Source organism: Lithobates pipiens, unplaced genomic scaffold, assembly GCF_037356315.1.
Source record: "Lithobates pipiens isolate NorthernLeopardFrog02 unplaced genomic scaffold, aLitPip1_a1.2 Scaffold_18, whole genome shotgun sequence".
NCBI classification, from domain to species: domain Eukaryota; kingdom Metazoa; phylum Chordata; class Amphibia; order Anura; family Ranidae; genus Lithobates; species Lithobates pipiens.
In genome coordinates, this window is record NW_027507758.1 from 90,753,428 (window position 1) to 90,777,777 (window position 24,350).

General features: G+C 41.7%; 1 protein-coding gene across 1 annotated transcript in view; it reads left to right on the forward strand.

The window, feature by feature from the left end:
• Nucleotides 1-24,350, forward strand: part of LOC143987284 (serine palmitoyltransferase 3-like) — a 245,041-nt gene that overhangs the window by 209,706 nt on the left and 10,985 nt on the right. Inside the window, exons 10-11 of the mRNA XM_077485909.1 lie at nt 15,168-15,303; nt 20,632-20,761. Coding sequence (XP_077342035.1) covers nt 15,168-15,303; nt 20,632-20,761 — 266 coding nt within the window. The remainder of the gene's footprint in view (nt 1-15,167; nt 15,304-20,631; nt 20,762-24,350) is intronic.

Here is a 24,350-nt window from a genome sequence, read left to right on the forward strand (position 1 = left end):
ATTGACCCAATCCTGGACAGTTGGGGGGTTTTCAGATTTCTAGTTTGGTGAGATAAACTTTTGAGCTCTGGAAACCACTTCTTTGGTATGTGCCTGTTTTATAGTTTCATCTAATATACCCAATATGCATTGCTTAGGCTCAATTTTAACAGCAGTCTGGAAAACTTTGTTGCTCATGTCCACAACTATGGCTTAGTACTTATGAAGCTTGGGGCACCGGCAAAATATGTATGTATCAAGTTGCCGTGATCTCTACATTTACTACAAAGGGGGTCCTGCCACCCACATTCTTAGGACTTACAATTTTCAAAGGTTCCCATGTATGCTCAAAACAACCAATGCATTTGTTCTTTTCATCTGGCTACTGTAAAATAAAAGCTTTCCATTAAGAATCCTGTTGTGCTGGCAGTTCTCTAAGAGGGGATATTCCCTATATATCAAAGTCCCGGACCTCTTTAGGCCTAATAGTTACCTTCAGGGTTAGGAAGAGCTGACATCCTTCAGTGTAGAATGGTTTACAAGGCATGGGGGTGTAATGCAAGATGAACAGGTGGGCGCCAGACATTTTTTTAATGCAAAGAAATTTATTGTCTCTTAAACAGAACTGTGGCAGACTTAAGGCCAGGACACCTTTAGATAGATGCAAAGATAATTGGCAGACTCCGAGACTTCTATATGTAAACAGTTATACAGGTGAAGGCCCCTAGACGGATGCCACTTTTGTATAGTTAAGATCACTGTCTCCTATGGCAACAATCTTGTAGCTGTTACTAACTCACTCACTGTGGGTCTTCACTCAACAAGCTCTCAGTCTCTCTCCCTAGACTTTAGATCCACTAGCCACTGGATCCCCAGAGCTCCTTCACAGTAGCACTCAGTATCTTTCTCAAGCGTCACCCCCACTTCCCTGCTGGGTCCCTGGATTGGCATTCACAAATATTCCTCAAGCTTCACCCCTGCTGACACTTTAGGTCCCTAGCTTGGCACTCCACAAGCGTTACCTCTGCTGTCCTGCTGGGTCACTGACTTGGCACTTGCTGATGCTTTCCCACTTCTTCACCGTTCCCGGCTGCCGAGAAGTTTTCTCTGGTACTGGCTCAGCTTACTCACAATGGTCTCCGGTAGCAAGGTGGATGGTGTCAGAAACAATGATTCAGACTGAGATAGAAGTACAGTTAAATCACACTTGTTTAATAATAATAAAAAAAGGTAAAAGAGTAAATATAGTAAAAACATAGCCAGAGTTCAGGAACTGGAGCGGATAGTCAGACAAGCAAAAACATCTTGGAGCCAGAGAACAGCGTAGTAGAACAGCAAGCAGGATCTGGAGCTAGAAGGAATGTCAGCCAAGCAAGTCTTTAACAGGAACACAGGAGAGCATCTATAGAGATGTGACCAAGGCGAAGGCAGAGATCATCAAAACTGGACAGCTTAAGTAGGCAGGAGTGATGAGCAGGATATCATTAATAGGTGAGTCACTGTGGGAAGATAGGAGCTGACAATTAGCCAACAACTGAGCGGCCAGCACAAAGAAAGGGCTGAGCCCAGCCCTGATAGATGGTCCTTTAGTCGAGACAGCTTTCCTTCTACATCTGACCACGACTGGTTCCCCGGCCGGCGGAACCGTTACTTCTGTTTTTTCCTGCATCTGGATAGGCCTTCGGACCGCTTAGCAGCCAGATGTCTCTGGGATAGTCCTTAGGTTTCTGGCCTAGCAGCCCGGGGCAGTATGACACATGTCCACCCAGAAAGCAGTCCAGGTGGCACAAAACCCCCAATCACCTGACTCCACCCAAATAAATAGGTTCTCCCAGCAGACCAAGGGACCCAAGAAAATCCCTGCCCATTGGCTGAGACACCCCATTCATTCCTAATGTCATATCTAATGTCACCAGTCACCCGGCCATCAAGTGACCGACGAGAGAAGTGCAGCAATTGCAAAAGTAGGACGACATCTATTGACCTCCTAACAATTGGCCAAGGCAACTATCACTTGGCAACTAAATTTAATAGCAATCCTGCCTAAACATCAGTGTGCTACACCTAATTTTGGGGAGATCTCTGCTTTGTCCATGGGACAGAACATAAAGGGAGATTTCCTTAACAAGACTCCGACAGGAAAAAAAAGCCTGATGGGTCATAATCATTCTCTTTTCAAAGCTAAAATTAAAAAAGTTGTTCAATAAAAATAAGTTAAATAAAAATCTATGTAATATGCATCTGCCAATAAAAGCTGCCTTTGCCAATTCTTTATGTCTACTTTCTCAGGTCATGTGTTGCTTCACAGGGAAAAAAAAGTTTGTATACTTTGGACTATCAACCGCTCAAGCGAATGTACTGTAACTGCTTTCTGTGATCCAAAATAAACAGGCTGTATATTAAAACAGAATGTATATATAGAGATCCCATAACAGCAATTTATGATCCAGGTTGTTCCGTATGTTCAGCAATGGTGCTTAAAAATGACATTCCTAAATGAGAATTAAGTTTTCACTTCACTATCTCTTCATCATGCCGAGTCTCAGGGGGAATACGCAGCTCTCATTTCCACATAAAACAGTGGTGGTGTCTTCAAAATATCAAATATGGATTTCTTTGATTGTGTGTGTTATAATGGGACAGTTACATAATTACCTTTCCATTCCTCACCACAACTCCACAGTGACTTATTTTTTTTGCCAAATCAAACACAGTGATCAAAGGGAAATAAGAACACTTGTTCAAATTATAACCACTAAAAATGGGTTTTGTTACCCAAGCTGCTGGTAGAAAAATGGACATAAAGCTGAAATCCAGGCAAATATAAAAGACACAAATTAATGTAGCTCTGTATTCATTAACACATTATTAAATGAAATGTGTGTGAGTATATCAATTAGATCTAGCATTAGCCTCTTGCAACACCCTGTACAGCAGGACTCAGACTAGGAAAAGTAGGGGCAACTGACAGTCAATCAGGTGCGCTACATGCAAATGTGGTGGCAAGAAGCATGATGATTGGAGGATAGAGCGAGTGACATAGAGATTAGCTAATAAGTCTACTGCTTCTCTTTCCAATCATAAAGTGGGGGAGGGACCAGACCTGTAAGTGTAAGTGGAAAATCGGGTCTTTTCTTCTGCCAGACAGGGTTGGGTTGTGTGGCAGGTAAATCTTAGGACTAAATGGTGTAACGATATGGGGTGATTATGCTCAAGTGATGTATGCGTTTTCAAGAACACTAATCAGTCCAGACTGTATTTTTAAGGACGTGGCAGCCCAATTTTATTTAAATGAAACAAACTTCACAGAATGTCTTTCCACGCAGGGGGTTCCACCATCATTGTAGAACAGAAAAACTCCTGGCTCACTCTTAGTCAAACTCCCTCCTGGAGCTTACTTGCTCAGCTGCGTGCTGCTTGGTCATGGGCCACTTCTGCCTCCTGCAGACATACACACTTAGACTCCTAGAGACCGCCTGTCTCTCTTTCGTGGAGCTGTCTCCACCTGAAAGCCCTCCTGACTCCTACACCAGGCCACCTGCCTTTGGGTGGAGCTGTTCCCAAGTGTGAGCCCTGACCTCTCTTCCTGAGGGAAATATAAACCCAGTCCACAGGTGTGCAATCATGCCTGTCTTTGCAAATCCAGGCTGAAGGTGCTAATGCACACCGTGACTTCAGGTCGCTTCTCCACAATGGATAGCAACACTAAGGCCCCTTTCACACTGGGGCGGTGCGGCCATCGGCGGTAAAGCATCGCTATTTTTAGCGGCGCTTTACTGTAGTTTTAGCGGCGGTCTGCGGCCGCTAGTGGGTTGGTTTTAACCCCCGCTAGCTGCCGAAAAAGAGTTAAAACCACAAAGAGGCGCTTTGCCAACGGTATAGCCGTGCTGTCCCATTGATTTCAATGGATAGGAGCAGTTTAGTAGCGGTGAATACACCGCTCCCTTCACCGATCCAAAGATGTAGCTAGCAGGACTTTTTTTACCGTCCTGCTAGCGCACTGCTCCAGTGTGAGAGCCCTCTGGCTTTCACACTGGAGTGAAAGGGGCCGGTTTTTTCAGGCGCTAGTCTTAGCGCTGTAGCGCCTGAAAACCGCGGTGTGAAAGGGGCCTAATTCTTTGGCAGGTAAAACAACTTCCAAAATATGCATTTCATCATTGTATTTAGCTGTTTTCCTGGAGTTCAGCTTTAGCATTCACTCTGATCAAATGTGATATTTGTATATTTATATTAATAAACTGTGTTGCACTAAACCCCCAAAAAACTAAGACAAAAATTTAAAACAAAAGTCAGTAAGTCCACGTGTCAATTGCGTGACACTAACAAAGTCCCAAAACCAGTGAAGTGGATGAAATCAGTTTTAAATTCCAAGATCCCAAAGACCACCTTTGTGTATTCACTGCCACCACATATGCAGTATCTCACAAAAGTGAGTACACCCCTCACGTTTTTGTAAATATTTCATTATATCTTTTCATGTGACAACACTGAAAAAATGAAACTTTGCTACAATGTAAAGTAATGAGTGTACAGCTTGTAACAGTGTAAATTTGCTGTCCCCTCAAAATAGCTCAACACACAGCCATTAATGTCTAAACTGTTGGCAACAAAAGTGAGTACACCCCTAAGTGAAAATGTCCAAATTGGGCCCAAGGTGTCAATATTTTGAGATCTAGATCGATCAGTTCTTGGTCTTAGAGGCAGTGGGGGTCAGTTACAGCATCAGACCAATGTTCCATCCACCTAGAAGAGTATAACTGTTTTCTTTTTTTTTCGTTTTTCAACTCCTTACTTCTCTTTAAACCAAATCAAATTGAAGATGAGAAACACAGAGGAGTTGATTTTCTAAAACTGAAGAGTGCAAACTCTGGTGCAACTGTGCTTCTAACTGTGCCAATCAGCTTCTAACTTCAGCGTGTTCAATTAAGCTTTGACAAAGAAAAACTGGAAGTTGACTGGTTTCTATGCAATACTGCACCAGATTTTGCACTCTCCAATTTTAGTAAATCAAACCCATAGTTTCCCATAAGTCAAAAAACTATCAAACCTGACAGAAGTTTTGGCAGATTCCACAGTTCCTGGAGGACCACTCCAGGTCTGATGTATTTGTATCTGGTATGCCTTTTTGGGCATTCCTAGATTCTGGTATATGTTGTGTTTGTGGCAAAGTCCACCTTTTATTTGTATTCAGTTAGTTTCATGAATTTTACAAACTCTTCTAGACCAAGTATTGCAGGCTAGGAAGTTAACAACCAAACACCAGAACAACCCAGTTGGCAGCTGTGAGGTGTTTGGATATTGGGTGCTGCCAAGGTCTGTTAGTGTGTGTGTAACACCATGCTGTTTCTTAAGTATTTTGCAAGGGATTTATGGCTAGAAAATGATCACCTTGCCACATACTGTATATAATTCTATAATATTGTATGAGGTGTAAAAAAACGATATAGTCAGGTAATGAGGGATCATGAGCAGCACAGTAAAAGTGACCTGAGGAGAAAGTAATTGAAGTGTGGTCCTGCCCCTTAAGCTGGTCATACATTGAACAATATTTCAGCCAATTCGGGCTAATTCGGACAAAAGTTGTTCCATGGGTGGCACATCTGGTTTAATAAATAAACATTTTTTAAGTCTAGGGAGCCATGTGGAAAATTTTATCCCGAACAGTGCCTCCATCCAATTAAACAAAAATAGAAATTGAGGTGCCACACCACTGCCAGAAGGTCCAGATACAACTTTATTCCAATAAAAATCAGTGGGACAGTCCGAAGAGTAGCCAACATGTTTCGGGAGTCCAAAAATGCCCCTTCATCTGGGATTGATTGAAAACAATGTGAATGGACTAGATGTGAACTGAACCTGTAATATTTTCTCTTCCAGTGTGATTACAAGCACAGGCCTCATCAGCAGCTGGTTTGGCAGAATCCATCCAATTAATTAAAGGCACTGTTTGGGTATTCTGACTGCTGCAGGAGCTTACTGTCAGAATACAATAGCTGACACTGCAGATGATCTCATGCACAATGTTTAGGGTGGGTGGGGGAATCAAATGATTCTGTGAATCTGAATGAGAGAAATCTTAACATGTATGGCCAGCTTTTCATATCACTATTTGGGTTTTTTTCTATCAAGAACCACACACACACACACACACACACACTAGAGCTACTTTGGTCAGAGGTCAGTTATAGCCTTATCAGTATATTGTTTTGGCTAAGGTAGGAATCCATTTAAATACGGGGAGAATATACAAACACGATGTAGTGTCCCTGGCAAGCATTGAACTCGGGAACCCTATCCACATAGATGCCATGCTTAGGCCCACAGAGCTTTTGGCAAGAAGAGAAAATTAGACTAGTCAGATTGCATTTTGGAGGCCCAATAATGAGTTGGATGCCTGAACCCCCCTTATGGCTTAACAGGGTGGAGAAAAAAAGTAAGGTTCCAATGAGAATGTGGAAAAGCCCCTAACAAATCATTTACCAAATGTCAAAAGTCTTTTTAACAGTTTCTAAACAGGTTCCAGGATTTGAACCCCCTAAATATCTCACCTGCTGGGGCAGAATGGCCCAGGGAGGGCTCAGGTGTCCATATAGCCCACTCTTTCAGCCATAGCTTTTCCTTCAAGCAACAGACTGTTAAATGCCTTTTCTTTCCAACATTATAGCACACCACCATGACTGAACATAAATTATCCATAAATCTGTGTTTTTCTGCGCAAATGTTTTATTTCTTGGCAAACATCGTTTTAATATGTTTAAAATGGTTGACACATGGATATGTTTGGAAACCGCTGCAGACAATGTTCCACATCTGTTTGAGTTCTCATTGTGGAAACCCCAAGTCTATGGAAAAGCATTTTTATTTTGTTGTGTTTTTTGAAAAGCTGTAAGTGCAAGGGTGGATTTCTGTGGAGATAGAGGTTGCCAAAAATATCCCTTTAAAAATACCACAGTCTTCCGCTGGTATTAAATCCTGGAGAGAGTTGTAGTAAAGAAACTGGCTTAATTGATTTTGTGTTGTTTTTTTTCAGCTGTTATTGTACGGATGCTTTATTTTACATGGTGAAAATCATATTCTGTGGTTGTGTCTTGTCGACTTTGCAAAATTAACTGATTAACTCAACTAAACACAAAAGCTTAGACTATAGACTGAAACATGTAGGCAAAATAACTATTTAATAACGCTAACTGAGTAAAGGACTAGTAAACCTATGAGTTCACATTTAAAAAATAAATTAAAAAAACTTTGCGTTCTTAAAAAAAATTTAGCCTCCTAATAATTTCAGAGAAGGTAAAACAAAAAAAAACCTTTCTAAAGGGTGGATCATTTGCTTTAATAGGGAAAAATAGTTCCAGGCCCTCTGAAGGCAATCGGATAACAAGCTGCTATGTATTTCTCATAAAAATAATAGTCTGTTATATTTTGTGCTTTTGGAAATGCATCCAACTCCATTTTAAAGCAATCTACTGAGATTTAAAAAAAAAAATACTATGGTCAGTTCAATATGGATAGTCCTCAGCAGAGTCCCTTTTTATGGGAACACACTGGACCACTGTTGTGAGCCGCTTCGTGCTGCAGTGTGAACCCAGCCTTAAAAACAAAATCTCATGGTATATATGGTATACATATGAATATTATCTGTATATATTCTCTACAGAGGGGGTCAGCAACCTTTTGCCACTTAAGGGCTGGATTCAATGTATGTGAATGCATGGAGAGCCCCATTTACCTGCTAATAAATGACGATAACCCCTTTACATTACACAGCCCGTGCCTCTGGACCCCTTTACATTACATAGCCCCTGTACCTCTGGACCCCTTTACATTAGAGAGCCCCCCCTGCATATTACACAGCACTCCCCAGCATATAACACAGCCCCTCTACACACACCCCCTGCATATTACACAGCCCCCCCCCCCCCCCTGCAGCTCTGCCCTTTCCTACCTTGCCCCATGTAGAGAGGGAGACCGAGCAGAACTGAGCAGGAAGCTGAATTAGAACACGGGAGAGGCACACAGAAGCATTGGTAATACAGCTGGAGCTTCCGGAGTTCATTTTTCATATTAACAACCTGATGATTGGTTGCTAGGACCACCTAGCAAACAATCACCTGGAAAGTTAACTCCAATAGCTCCTGCTGTATTATCAGCGCTGCTGTGTGTCTCTCCTGTGTTCCTATTCAGCTTTCTGCTCCCTGCTCCGCTCTGCTCTTACTTGAAATGTCCACAGGCCAGGTGCACATGAATTCATCACATGCACTGACGGGCCGGACATTTAGCGATGGCAGTTCGGGCACGGGCCGTAGGTTGCCAACCCCTGCTCTATGGTGTGTATGTGTGTATATATATATATATATATATATATATATATATATTAGAAAGAGAGATAGATGTTATTAGCAGAACATTGTTCAATAATACTATACTTGAATATTTAAAGTGCTATCCCACTTTTATTGATTAAAAAAGAAAACTTCTCCATGTGACCTATGTACATTGTGAACAATTATGTACAGTCTTTTTTTTTGTAGGTTCAGAACTTCTTCTTCTTTTTTTTTTTTAAAAGGAATTACTGTTTGTTTCTCCATGTTATTTCTGTGGTCTCTAATTGAGGACTACCTTCCATGTAACCACCTGAATAATCCCAATTCTGTAGTAAGAAAAGTTGCTTTGTCTTCATCTACATCCACCTACCTATATTGAGTAGGTCCTCCCTTTGCCACAAAAATAGCCCTGACCCATCAAGCAATTGACGTCACTAAACCTCTTAAGGTATGCTGTGGTATCTCTCTCCTCCAGCTTGCCTTCTTCCCATCGTGTATCCTGGTGCCATCCCTTCCCCCGGGTAATCTATGCACCCAGGCATCCACAAGATGTCAAATAAAACCTGATGCATCAGACCAGACCACCTTCTTCCATTGCTCCGTGGTCCAGTTCTGATGTCCACTTGCCCATTGTAGACATTTTTAGCTGTGGACACAGGTCAGCATGGGCACCCTGACCAGTCTGTGGATATGCAACAAATTGTGATGCATTGTGTGTTCTGACACCTTTCTATCAGAACCACAATCAACTTTTTCAGCAGTTTGAGCTACAGTAGCTCTTCTATTGGATTGGACTACAGGAACCAGCCTTGGCCGCACATGACCCATTGCCAGTTCACTGGTTTGACTACTTTTGCTCGGTCTTGACCATGTCAGGCCAGAAATATCCCACAAGAGCTGCAGTTTTGGAGTTGCTCTGACCAAGTCATCTAGCCATTACAATTTATCCCTTGTCAAAGTTGCTCAAATCCTTACAATTGCCAATTTTCTTCCTACCTTCAACACATCAACATCATGGAAACATATTCACTTACTGCCCAATATGTCTCACCCACTTTCATGTGCCATTGGAAACAAGATGATGTTATTTCCTTTACCTGTCGGTGGTCATAATGTTATAGCTGATCAGTGTATATCAAGGCTGTCTTACCAGCAAAAGGATTTATATCTTGTAGCAAAAGAAAGAGACGACACATACAGGAGAGGTACAGCAGCTGCACACCCCAAAAACAATTTATGTAGCAAAGGAAGGTTTCCCCAGGGGGCTTTAAAACCGCAATGCAGGCAATTCAGAAATGGATTATATAAAAGTATTTTATTTTAAACATGTAGGGTCAATAGCATGTATAGCAAGGATTTATATCTGGTCAGGTCACTGTCCTGCTTTTTATTATTATCTTTGTTTTCATGATGGTTTCATTAATAGATGTGGGAATTAATATTAAAACATAGTATAGTTATATGCTGAGGATTTAGTACTGCTTTACATTTCATCATTGTATTGTAGCTGTGTAACTTTATGCTTGCTAGCAGTTTTATTCTTGTTGTGGATTTTGCAGAAGAACAGTCCGAGAGACGTTGGCATGTGACAGGGTCATCTGGCTTGGGATGGCTGCCTGTTCCCGAGATTCAGGAAGCATGGCCTTGTTATTGCAGGAAAGGGTTCTGCTCCTACGCACATGAATAGAGTAAATGTCCTGAAGAGCACTGGATGTCTAATATATATTATATAGAATGGGTGTCTTTTTAGAGACTCCAATGGGCTGGAACATCCTGGAAAAGGAACTGCTTTCTGCCTCTCTCCAATACCCTCAGCAAGGGGTCTACACAAAGCTATTGTTGATCTTCACCTATAGGATCTGTGATCCATAAAGATTACAACACACTGCACGCACTAACACAAAAGCAACAATTTGTGCTCCGAATAGGCAGGGGTTCCCATCTATACAGTGAGACCTACAGATTGCTGCCTTTTTTAGTGAATCCACATTCCCAGTCCTTCTCATTAGCTGTCAAGCGTGTACTATTGCTTTGCTCTATTCTCCAGTTATTGTATTGAAACGTTTACCTTTTGAGAAAGAAGGTTCCATTTATTCCTATGGAGCTAATTTTCCCAAGGTCTGGCAATGACACTTTGTCCTGCCTGCAGTCATTATACCTGCACACAGTGCACAGTGGTCCTCTGATACTAAAGCAATTCAAGAGAAAATGATTTTTTCTGCTGTATATGAAAGGTGCTTAAAGCATCCAATGTTAAAAACACCTAGCATAAACCTAAAGTGGTATTAAACCCAAATGCAAACGTATTATCTTGAAGCTTACCGATTCTTAGATGTAGTGGCTGCATTAGATTTGCTTTTTAGGCTTTCATTTCCTTTATATTCACCTGGGGATCTAGCCAGTAAGTGTGTTGTTTTTCAACAGAACAAATTGTCCTGCATATGTAGCATTTAGTGGGTGGAGACAAACCATTCACCTTTTGACAGATGTGCTTACAATAATCAGCTTTTATTTATTCGTCAAAAAATAAAAAAAGGCATTCTGTGCTCAGTTTAAATATCTTTCAGAATGTGATCATTCTCACCAATTTAGACAGCTGCACTCACTGTATTTCACATAACAATAAAAACACAAATAAAAAGGGAATTTCTTCTTTTTTTGGGGGGGGGGGAGGGAGGGGTAAGGGATAAAGAAAGTTCTATGGAATTAAAGTATAAATTGGAAACATTGATTTAGCTGTTAAAGATGTTGTAGGTGTATAATGAATTGTAACGTGAAATTTATGGAAAAAAAAGAGGGAAAAATAAAGAATTTATAAAAATAAAAAAAAGGGAAGAAGGGGTATCTTTTAACATGCATATAAGTGCCCTCTAATTCATGAGTGAATCCAATTAAAAACAAATAATCAAGTGTGTGTGTATATATGTATGTATATATATATATATATATATATATATATATATATATATATATATATATATATATATATATATATATATATATATATATATATATATATACATACATATAACAATATTTCCGTAATTCCTAAAGTGCTTTATAATTCATAAATTAAGATAAAAAATATCAAATAATTTGGACAACAAAAATCACAAAATTTATCAAGTCCATGTGCCACTATCAAGCAAAAAGAAAATAAAAATACCTAGCACAACACAGTCATGCAGCCATGGGGCAGTAAGAGTATTACCTGTGACTATGTATTAGGGTGAGGGCTCTCAATGGCTCAATACAGCTACTCTGTCTATTGGCAGTACTAAGCCACTGGTTTGGCTACAGTACTGTAGGAATCAGAAGAGGTAATCTTGGTGAGCCGCAATAGACTGGAATTTGAATATATTTGTTTATAACTTTCTGCCTGCAATTAAGTATAAACCCAAGAAATACATTTCAGCTTACCAAGTCCTGAGATGTAGTGGCTGCATTAATTTTCTATTTTCAGGCTTTTTTTTCTTCACCTGGTGATTTCGCTTGTAACCCATTTCCTGTCCTAGAGTGACAACACTAACCTTATTGTATCTATGAAAGAGCAACATTGTCACCATAGGCTGCTCCCCTGATTGATACTACAAACACCTGCCCCCCTCCTCATCTCCATAACAGATGCTTTGTAGTTCACAGTAAGTAAGGGGAAAGACTGATAGTTTAACCACTTGCTTTCTGGGCACTTATACCCCCTTCCTGCCGGGCCAATTTTCAGCTTTCAGCCCTCTCACACTTTGAATGACAATTGCGCGGCCATGCTACTCTGTACTCATATGCAATTTCTTATTGTTTTCTTCACACAAAAGAGCTTTCTTTTGGTTGTATTTAATCACCACTGGGTTTTTTATTTTTGTCTAAACAAACAAAAAAAGGCTAAAAATTTGGAAAAAAACTAACATCTTCATAGTTTGTTATAAAATTTTGCAAACAGGTAATTTTTCTCCTTCATTGATGTGCGCTCATGAGGCTGCACTGATGGCCACTGATCAGGATTCACTGATGCTGCACTGCTAGGTGGCACTGATAGCCAGCACTAATATGTGGCACTGGTGGACACTACTTAGCAGTATTGATGGGCACTGTTAGGTGACACTGGTGGGCACTGCTTAGCAGTATTGATGGGCACTGGTAGTGTAGGTGGCACTGGTGAGCACTGCTTAGCAGCAGTGGCTGTTGGTGTGTGGGACTGATGTCCCTTTTTACATGAGACAGTAATTGGCTTGTTTTTTTCTCCTCACGCTTTCGGTATGAGGGGAAAAAAAAGCAGGTTACCAGCTTCTGTTTAGATCACGTGATCAGCTGTCATTGGCTGACATTGGCCCTTTACTCCGATCTGTGATCAGCCGAGTCGCAAAGACTCTGTGATCACAGTGTGTGCCTCCCAGCGTGAGCACAGGAGGATGTCCATGTGAGCCCTCCCGGCACGTTAAGACCGCACTGTAGCCGTCTTTCGGCTATACTGTGTGGGCATCAAGTGGTTAAAGTGATTCTAAAGTAAATATTTTTTTTTTTAACTCACTGCATTCTCTGCATTAAGGTAAACTCTCTACTATCTTTACTGCCCCCCTCCCAATCCCCAAACTCTTAACTGACTCATGTCACCAATCCAGCGCCGTCCCAGCTGCAGCACTGCTTCTCTCACTTCTGGTCTCGCAGGAGACGCTGAGATCTGCAGGAGCCAAAGGCTCCTGCCGCTGTCAGTCATATTCCTGGGGAGTGGCAGCAGGGGTTTGGCTTCCGGTGCTGTGTGCGTCTATGGATGCAGGATCGTGCCTGCAGGGGTGCCTCCATAGCATTCTTCTTGTTAAGGTGGCACCTGGAGGAAGGGGGAATTTACAGCATCGGCAGGGGACTGCCAAATTGGAGATAAGGGACTGCTCTGAGCAGTATCGTTGCCCAGCAGGTATTTTATTGTAGGAAAAAAATAATACCCGTTTAAGATGTCAGCTAAGTTCACAGAAGGTTACAAGGATAATGGGTTTCTGGCAGGCTCATCAGGTATTTTTCTGTTCTAAGACCCCTTTCACACTGGGGCCACGTTCGCGGTAAAGCGACGCTCGTTTTAGCAGCGATTTACCGCCGTTTAAGCGGCACTTTTGCTCCGCTTTTTGGGGAGCTAGCGGGTGCTTTTAACCTGAAGGGGTTAAAAACTCCCATGTTGCAGCACTTCGGAAGTGCTGCCTATTCATTGTGCAATATACAGTGTTCCCCCCCCCCCAAAGATGTTGCTTGCAGGACTTTTCTGAACGTCCTGCAAGCGCACTGCCCGGGTGTGAAAGCTCTAATTGCAAAGAATCGGAGGCCGTTTTCAGGCGCTATTTCTAGCGCTAAAACGCCTGAAAACTGCCTCAGTGTGAAAGGCCTCTTAAAGAAAATGTACGTAACCCAAAAAAGGAAAACGATGCAGCCACCACATCTAAGGGCTGCTAAGCTGCAAAATATAACACTCTTTTTGCTTTCAGACATTCTTTATTCTGTTTCCAGGTTTTGCTCACAAATCGCAGCAGGAACTGAATGTCACTTCTGTCAGTTTAGTGAGCAGACTGTATGGCCTGTATCCTGGTTGCTTTTTACCTACAGTATATCACATTACATTTGTGTGCTGCGGTATCATTTCTGGCTTTTACTCCATATCCATATAAACCACGGTATCATTCACTTTGATTGACACAGGGGCCTTGTGGCCTGATGATGAAAGGCTTGCGGTGAGTTCTCTTCGAAGAAACAAGTATATTAATAGGGCTTGATATTACATGTAATCTATTTTGGTAAATACCAGGGACAGGGATTTCACCTTTTGATACTTCAAAGGAAGATACATGTTTGTTAGAATTAATTGACTTGTATGGTAGTTCAATGAGGAAAGCAAGAAATCTTATAAACAAGCCACACGATATATCACACGGCTTCAAGGCATGTTATCAGTTTACCATATTGTCATTATTTTCACAAATGGAACAAAGTCTATTGATAAAGGTTTTCCCACAAGAATTTGTGCAACCACTAAAATTGCATCTGATAAGGATGTTCTGATCTGTTCATATATGGGGTGTTCAGAGGTTTCCAATCCATTCCCAAACAAAGGTATCTCTTACACGAATAACTTAACTAAAATATCCAAGCATGTTTAAAGTTCACCTGTCATGATAGATATATGTTGGTTTTTGAGTACCTTTTGAGAACGTTACCATTGTGATTGCTTTGATTTCTTCAGGTTGGGTTGTGATTAAGAAGTATTAAAGCTATAAGCAGCCAGGTAACTGGAATTTTGCAGACAGCAATGATAGCCCCCCACACTTCTCTTATCACAAGTATCCTTTAGCAAAAGTGGTATGTGCAGTTCTGGACAAAGTACAATTATCTTTTTTGCCCCCACTCTTCCTCGCCCCAGTTGCTCCTACTTACCTCCAACACACAACTGTGGGCCACTACACTGCAAGCAGTAAACAATTGGTAGACGGACCCTTAGAAATCTGAGGATTAATTACACAGATGTAGCCAGAATGAAAAAGATTGAAGCAAACATTGTGAGGAGTCATTGGCTAGAGGTAAGTATGCATGTAAGGTTGGTTACTTTAGGTCTAGGGGGAACAAACGGAATAAGAGCTCTATGTCTCAAAGTAGAATTCTAGCAAAACTATTTTTGTATAGTGGAAAAAGGTTTGGCACCTCAGTCAGGTTATAATTGCTGTATATAATACTCCCCTATGTTCTGTCTGTAATGCGTCACTTTACGGTCTGTCCTTGTAACATTCAGGGAATTGTTGTATTGTAAATTGTTTCCTTTCTTGTAGCGCTATCTTCATACTTTTCCTTGGCAAATGGGTGATGTATTTTCTTTTGTTTTTAATTTTATAGGCCTGAAAAGAGTACGTCAGCTTGCAGAGAACACACAATACTTCCGACAGAGGTTACGGGACATGGGATTCATCACTTATGGCAATGAAGATTCTCCAGTTGTTCCAGTCCTTTTGTACATGCCAGGCAAAGTTGGGTAAGAATTACTAGAAACCCCTTACAGGAGAAGTACCGTATTTATCGGCGTATAACACGCGCCGGCGTATAACACGCACCCCAAGTTTAGGAGGGAATTTTAAGGAAAAAAACTTTTAGGAGGGAAGTTTAAGGGAAAAAAAAAACTTACATTTATATGCCCATCAGTGTCATCTGCAGCCTTGTCCACCATTGCAGTCTTATGCAGCCTTGTCCACCATTGCAGCCTTGTCCACCATTGCAGCCTTATGCAGCCTTGTCCACCATTGAAGTCTTGTGCCCCATTGCAGCCTTATGCAGCCTTGTCCACCAGTGCAGCCTTGTCCACCAGTGCAGTCTTGTCCACCAGTGCAGTCTTGTCCCCCATTGCAGTCTTGTCCCCCATTGCAGTCTTGTCCCCCATTGCAGTCTTGTCCCCCATTGCAGCCGTGTCCCCCATTGCAGCCGTGTCCCCCATTGCAGCCGTGTCCCCCATTGCAGCCGTGTCCCCCATTGCAGCCGTGTCCCCCATTGCAGCCGTGTCCCCCATTGCAGCCGTCTTCCCCAGTGCAGCCGTGTCCCCCATTGCAGCCGTCTTCCCCAGTGCAGCCGTGTCCCCAGTGCAGCCGTGTCTATTTTATTTTTTTTAAATGCCGCCGCCGAGATACAGAGCCGGATGTGTATCTCGGCGGCGTGCGGTAGTTCTCGGCGGGCCTTCGTCTCTTCTCTGGCAGCTTTCGGACGTTCTCGGAAGCTTTCGGCCGCCGAGAAGAGCTGAAGGCGGCCGGAAGCTTTCGGCCGCCGAGAAGAGCCAAAGGCGGCCAAAAGCCTCTGAGAACGGCCGAAGGCGGCCGAAAGCTGCCAAGAAGAGCCGAAGGCGGCCGAAAGTCGCCTTGAAGAGCCCAAAGGCGGCTGAAAGCCGCCCAGAGGCTCAGAATTTCTGGGGATCAGTGTATAACACGCACCCACGATTTTCCCCTGCTTTTAAGGGGAAAAAAGTGCGTGTTATACGCCGATAAATACGGTATAGGCAAACCTTTTTTGGCTACTCCTATGGATCACAGGAATGCAGTTAGTTCTGCATCCTGTGACCTGTTTTCAGCTAACCGGGGGCTGAAGTCCACTGTTGGTTGACGTCACAGAGCTGGTCCAGGCTCTGGAAAGATCACAACCATATGGTCGGGATCCACCCAGAAGCCTGGACTGGCACATGGCTAAGCCTCTCTGAGAGCCTGAACTAGCTCCCCCCACCCTCTCCATAGCCCAGCACTCCAGTTAGTGCTGGAGGGGCAGAGCAGGGAGCCAGAGACTGAAAGTCATGGCTCTTTGCTCAGAGCGGAGGGGGAGAGCTGAGTGATCAGTGGTCTGTGATTGCTCAGCTCTCAATTCAGAGCCACCAAGGAAGAGGTGCAGCATCGGATCGATGCGCCATCCACCTAGGCATGCCACACTTCTCTTTTAAAATGCTGGTTGTTCCAAGTATAAAAGTATATAAATATTTGTCAGCCAATACACTCATGCTGTGAAAAGGAATACAAATGGGCCCCAAAGGGAGTTCAGCTTGTCAGAAATGGGAGTGACATGTCTAAATATGATCCTGGTGCTGGATAGTTAAACTGCCTGCCAGTTTAGTGACTCTGTTAGTGAGATGTCTGTGGTTGGGTTCCTGGGTCTTTTTATGTACTGTGGTTATTAAGAAGGGTCCCACACTCTGCTGAATTCTTCATATAATAAATATTGCAAAAAGAGAAACTGAACACATGGACTTAAATACCCCAAACTCCCAGCACACAAAGTTGGAAAATGTGGCAGCGAAATCTTGCTGTTGCAGTTTCCAGGTTATATAAGAAGACAGACACCTACAATAAGGTAAATGTCTGTCTTTTTCTGAGTGAAATGATCCTTTAAAACTTGTGTAAGGTTTAAAGATTTTTTATTTTTTTTACTCTTTTATAGCTGAAACAAAAAAAGGTTGGCATCTCCACTTTTTAAAGGGAACCTTTAAAGCCACTTTTTAAAGCCTGGTACACACGATTGGATTGTTGGCCAACAGAGCGTCAGACTTTTGTCCAAAGGCGTGTGCCAGGATCTTGTCTTGCATACTAACGGTATACAAATGTTGACCAACAAACTCAAACGTAGTGACATACTACGATGAATTTCAGCTCTTGAGCACCACCCTTTGGGCACCTTCTGCTAATTTCGTGTTTGGTGAGCACATATGCACATAAAATATCTGAAAACCCATGGCATATTCTGATCCAGCTTTAGACAAGGCTTTCCATACATTTTCCATTCAAACAGGCTTGAGCAGAGCATAGAGATCTGGATTACATGTATCTGAATGAGAGACATAACTGTATGCTGAAATTGGAGTTTACTTTTTTTTTTTGTCTTTAAAACATTTTAGTATGATAGGTAAGCCAACCCTACCTGTATAGTACAAATAATATAGAAAGACAGCCCTGGGTAAACCTGCAGAAAAACTATTTGGGACTTATTGTACCTTAAGGCCTAATTACCATTGCCTATTGGGCTTGGCTTTTGTCTGCATCAATATACTGCATGAACATTCTGCTTCTTTCCATATCTTGCTCCATAATATTTAAAAGAGACATATGGCAAAGCTTGTTTGGTATTACTTCACTTGTGGGTCACAGAAGTGCACTTGAGCTTTCCTGTGACCCAGAATGAGTCGACAGTTGGCTAAATCTTGCTGTCGGCTGACGTTACAGAACCACTCCAGGCTTTGGAAAGATCCTGACCATATTGTCCGGATCAACCCAGATGCCTGATTGACAGCTGGCTACAACTGTTAGTGCTCAGCTGAGAACTGATGCCGGCTGCACCTGCCCCCTCTCTAGACCGGCGTCTAGTAAATGCTGGAGGGGCAGAGTGGAGAGCGATGACCAACAGTCACTGCTGTCCGCTCTGAGAAAACTGAGCAATCAGCAGTCATGTGCTCAAAATTGCCTTTGCCAACAGTTTAAGTTTAATCATAATTTTGCTAACCATTAAAGCCCCACTCTTATATCAGCCTCAAGACCACCCCCTCTATCCGATTGCTGTAAAGTAAAGTGGCGTAAAGTAAAGGAAGTGTAAAATAAAAATAAAATTGCCTATCCAAAAGGCCCATTTATTTACCTTAAGCGGTTGTCACGTGAAACTGCACCCCCAAGCTGTCTTCTCTTCTCTGTACTTCATGGAAGGGTGCCTCTTTGGGTGTGCACATCAGTGCCTGCATGACATGGACACTTCCTATTGGATGCCTCAAGCTCAAGGGGAGCATGACAATGCTGGATCAGCAGTAACCCCACATGTTACCGGTGGTGATGAGGCATCTGGAGGGAAACTTAGTTGAGTATATCCGCTTTGACAATTTTAGGGTGGAAATAATGCTTAATACCATGAATTAAAGGAGGGCGAGAGGGAAGTTTTGTGAAAAATGTTTAAGCTCTGAGTGGGGCTTTAATTATAATATTTTACCCTAATGGCAACCTAGATGGGCCCTTTGTTCTTTGGGGTTCTTGTGCAATGCCACATGCTACAAAGGCTCTATGTCCACCTCTGATGATAGATATTAAGGATGGTAACAGATGGAAAGCTATCCAATATGAGTCTACAGTAATCCTTTTGTAATCCCACTAAGTATGATTAAGTCTGTGGAGATTTAACTCTCGTTGACATCAGTAAAACTAATCTTAGCCATGCATGTTACTCCATTAATTACACATAGCAAAGGTTTAGAATCCACGACAAGTTAAAAAGATGTTTCAAGTGGCACTGATCTAAGATCCATCCTGTCTATAGATAAGCAATGCCACTCGTTTGCTTTGTCGATTTAAAAATATTTTGATGTATTATTATAGTTATATACTTCTTTGTCTTAATGTGTCTGATATGAATATAAACCAACAATGATACATGATTATTCAATTTTTTTTTGGAAAGATTGTGGATGTAACTAGTATAAATGCTTATACGAATTAAATGACCAACAACAGGATATGCTCCATTAATGCTACAAATTGGAGTATAAGCAGCTTTCTTTGCATGCCCTAGGAATAAGCAGTGTGCCCTAGGAAGGCCCATGTTGGGGTTTTTCTTGCAGTTCCTTTCCAATTCGTTTTTTTTACATAAAAATTGGTGTATATCACGCTGACATATAAACGTATGTCTAATAGCAGCCAGCACAACACTAAGACAAGTGTATACCAAGAAATATGTGAAAAATAAAAAATGTATGCAGCGCTCAAAAATGTTAAAAATTCATAAGTCAAACCTAATTAATAATGTGAATTGACCACAAGGTGAAATGAAAACAGTGAAAAGTGATGTGAAATTCACACTCAAACTAAAGTCTGTGTTTCATCATATAGAGGTTTTTAAACTGTGAATACAACAGTCCATGGATAAGAAACTATATAGCCAAAAAGGGGATTCCACGTGCCATCCATGCTGGAGTGAAGACAGACAATAAAACCACCAACGGTTAGTGAGGAAGCTTACCGGAATAAGGAGACTCAAGTGGGCATATGCTCAATGAGTCAACAAGGCCTCCACATCCAGGCTCCAGTTCAAGATGGAAGATGGTCCAATTGGTCAGAGACGCAGTCCTCAGATGAGCTATCTTGTCAGACCAAATCCTCTCAAGTGTTCAAAATAGCACAACCGAAAAAGAAAATACTCCACATAGTGTAAATCCGTATAAACATAGAAATGTATTAAAAGTTGGAAACACTCACATTTAGAAAGTAGATCAAGCGCTTGAACAATAATGGTTTTGAGTAACGCGGTGACATCAGCAGGGCTTGTCCCAGGACGAGTCCTGCTGATGTCTCCAGCTGGCATAAAGAAGAAATTAGCATTTTAATGCAGTGAATGATTAAAGAGAAGCAGTTGGCAACCGGAATCTCTAAAAATCTTAACCTCCCCCCCTGAGCTATTATGATGAAGCCTTTTTTTTCTTTAACAAAGATACTGTCAGGATTGCAATACAGAAAACTAGAAACTTTAATAGCAGACCGTATTGCCTTCCTCCAGCAGCCCTTTGGTTATCAGTCCTGAGCTCAGGCAGGAGACAAGTCAGTTTCCAGGGAAGTCTTACAGCTTACCACTGAGCTGACATTTCTGCTCTGATCAGAAGAGAATAACAGCACACACCCCTATCCCTGAGAGGTAAGATTGTACTACTACAACAAATGGGCAAAGTGTGACATGCTTGTAAAGGCCCCAGACTACGTATGTGTTTAAAAAATAGCAGTCCAGAGTGCTGAAAGTTTATACTTTTTCAAATCTGTTCATATTTATTTACCCTTTTTATATTTTTTTCCTATTTTTCTATCCATAGGGCATTTTCAAGGCACATGCTGGAGAAGAAGATTGGAGTTGTTGTAGTTGGATTCCCAGCCACTCCCATCACTGAAGCACGAGCGAGGTTTTGTATTTCGGCAGCACATACAAAGGAAATTTTAGACACTGTAAGTAAATTAGGTTTGTTTGCTTACCTATAAATAGGACAAAGTTAGAAATCGTATTGAATGGTATTAGTAATATTAGTTTTTTTCCCTTACAATAACAAATGGGTGCCATAAAGACTGTTATGCACCATACACACAGTCGGACATTCCGACCACAAAATCCATTGGATTTTTTCTGACGGATTTTGGCCAAAACTTGTGTTGCATACACACAGTCGCACAAAGTTGTTGGAAGATCCGATCGTTCGGAACGAGGTGACGTACAAAACTTATGACGGGACTACACAGAGGACAGTAGTCAATAGCTTTCCTCTCCAAATTTCTTCTGAGCATGCGGGACACTTTATGCGTCTGAATTCTCTACACACAATCGGAAAAAGTCAGATCGGACTTTGTTGTCGGAAAATTTTAGATCCAGCTCTCTACCTTTTTCCGTCGGAAACTCTGATGGAAAAAGTCAGATAGAGCCCACACACGATCAGATTTTCCAACAACATAATCCGATCTGACTTTTTCCGTCGGAATTTCCGACCGTGTGTATGGGGCATTAGCCTTTTTTGTTCTGCTCCTAGGAGCTAAATAGTGTTATTCTATTGTCCATGCACACTACTCTACTTTAGGATATTGCCATTTTTTGAGCTTCAGCGTCTAGGCGCAGGAAAAAAATTAAATTTGGAGTGTTTTCCCAGCAGAAAAAAAATGCTGAATGCACCTAACTGCTTCACTGATCCGTGTGAGTTCAGATGAACTCGAACAATTTCACTCCCACATGTCAGTCCTGATTTCAGCGGTGATTTCACAGAGATCTGTGTGGGTTTCTGCAAAGATGTCAATGGAAATCACACCCTGTAATCACAAAAAATAGTACAGAGATGACTTTTCGAAATCGGTGCGGCGCTGCAAATGCAGTGTTGTGACGGTGCTATTGCCGCCAATTTGAAATGCAATTTGAACCAGGGCTCAATGCTACTAAAATGCTCCTAACAGCTTTTTCTTATTTATTTTTATTTTTTTCATGTACTACAAAAAGGCTAATAAAATGTTAATGCTCCCAAAAGCTTCTAAAAGCTACTAAAGTCCTACTAGAAGCTGGCACAAAAATGCTATTATCAGCATTTTTCATCCAGCACTTTTTTCTAGCTTTTTTGAGCTTATGAAAAAATGGCAGTGTGTATGGAGAAAGAAAAGTCAAAGTATGTCATTATTATTTTACTGTGCATTTGAATTCTCTGTCTGTTGGCTAGATTCTGTGAGAGGTGGCACACTATATATATCAGTTTGTAAATATAGAAATGAGTTACATAGTTTGGGCCCTTTCACACTGTGCGTTAAAAAAAAAAATCAGTGTTTTTACATTGGGACGGTGCACTTCCGTTTGCGGTGAAAAAAATCCTGCTTGCAGCATCTTTGGAGCATGTTTGGGGAGCTAAAAAAAAAAAAAGCACTAAAAACACTCCTCCCCATTGAAATGAATGAGAACCATCTCAAAAATGCCCCTGCTAAATGTTTTTGGTGCAGTTTTTGAGTCATACGTCCTTTAAAAACCGCAAACGCTGCAAAAGTGCTTGATTAATGCATAGGCATTTTACTAGGAGTTTTGAAGCGAACCCTTGTCAAAGTGACCTTAACCACTTGACCACTGGGCACTTAAACCCCCTTCCTAACAAGACCAATTTTCAGCTTTCGGTGCTCTCACACTTTGAATGACAATTACTCAGTCATGCAACACTGTACCCATATGAATTTTTTTGTCCTTTTTTTTTGTCCTTTTTTTTTCACACAAATAGAGCTTTCTTTTGGTGGTATTTATATAAATCAACAAAGACTGAAAAGTCGGTAAAAAAAAAATTGTTTCTGTTAAAATTTATTGGCAGAGTATTGCAGAGTATGGGCAATTCAAATCCAGCCCACAGCGCTGCTGTAAACAAACTCCCCCCCTCCCCTCGCACTGTACAGTGTACAGAGAGGGGAGGGAGGAACCGGCGGCATGATATGCCACCAGTTTGTTTACAAGTGATCACTCCGTCATTTGACGGATCGATCACGTGGTTAACGCCCGCTAACAGCAGCCATTTACCGTGGTCCGTGATGCGCCCAGTCTTCCCGACCCGGCAGTCACGGATATTTCGCGCAAGAGCAAGATTCTGGGAGGATGTCCATGGATGCCCTCCTAGAATAAACCGACCGCGCTGCAGTCGTCTTTTGGCTATGGCCTGGTCGGCAAGTGGTTAATCTAGCTGAAAAGACAAAAGTCCAACCAGTTCTAACCACAGAATAAAAAACAAAAAAAACAGAACACACACAAATAGAAAACCTTCATATACACAGATCAGGAAGGCAAAAAATCCCAATAAAGCATGATTTCTTAAGAGGCAATCAAATCAATTTTACCTATAAATATTAGCATCTAGTTGTTGTTTTGTGCATTTAGGAAAGAATCCAGGCCTTTTTTTTTATAAATCTCTTGAGATTGCCGGATTCATGCCTTGAGGGAGTCTATTCCACATTTTCACAGCTCTTACTTTGAAGAAGCCTTTTCATATTTGGAGGTGAAATCTTTTACTCCAGTCGTAAAGAGTGCCCCCTTGTCCTCTGTGATGACCTTAAAGTGGATGTAAACCCTCACATATACCCAGTGAAGTGAACAGCCTCGAATGATACAGAGATGAAACAAATCTCCCTACATACAGTAAACTTTACATGTATATCTGTTGTCTCCAGCTTTATATACTGTTTAGAAAGTGCACATCATGTTAGAATTTTCTCTTTCTGATTAACCTGTGGGAGGGGACTCTGGCCAGTCAGCTGATTGGAGGAAAGGCACACATCCCCTCTCCACCTAAGCAGAGCTGTGCTGTGAATAGAGCAGCTCTCTGCTAATCTCTCTATAGCACCCACCCTGCCACAAAATCCAGCCTGGTTTTATCACAGATGAGAGGAAATGGAAAAACTCTGGACAGCCGTACTCCGAAAAGGATCTATTTTCTTATGCCTTTTATTGTAAAACGAAGATCATATAACACAATCCACAGCAAACGTGATGCTGAACCCACCTGGCGCGTTTCACACTGAAATCAGTGCTTACTCATAGCACTACTCATAGCTTACTAGCTATGAGTAAGCACTGATTTCAGTGTGAAACGCGTGAGCATTTTGTTCTGTATCACATTTGCTGTGGATTGTTTTATGTGATCTTCATTTTACAGAGTGCGGCTGTCCAGAGTTTTTCCATTTCCTCTCATCTGTGCTTGCACTAGCCACTAGCACTAGCTCTCTGCCTGGAAGTGGAGGGATTATCCCGGTGGCTCGACCTGGAGCGGTGGTATCCCTTTCTCTTACTTGAATTTCTGGTTTTATCACAGTTGACAGAGAACTTGTCAGAAGTTATCGTTCTGATAACAGAATAATGAAGCAGGAGAAAGCCACAGAACTTAGGGCTTTGGAGAGAGATAAGAAAACACTACAGATATGTGCCCAGCTCAAATTTCATGAATCAGGTTTACATCCACTTTAAAGTGAATAACTCAACACCAAGTTCACGTTATGTGTTTTGGTGCAATGCAGTATCAATAATTAATTTTGGATGGCT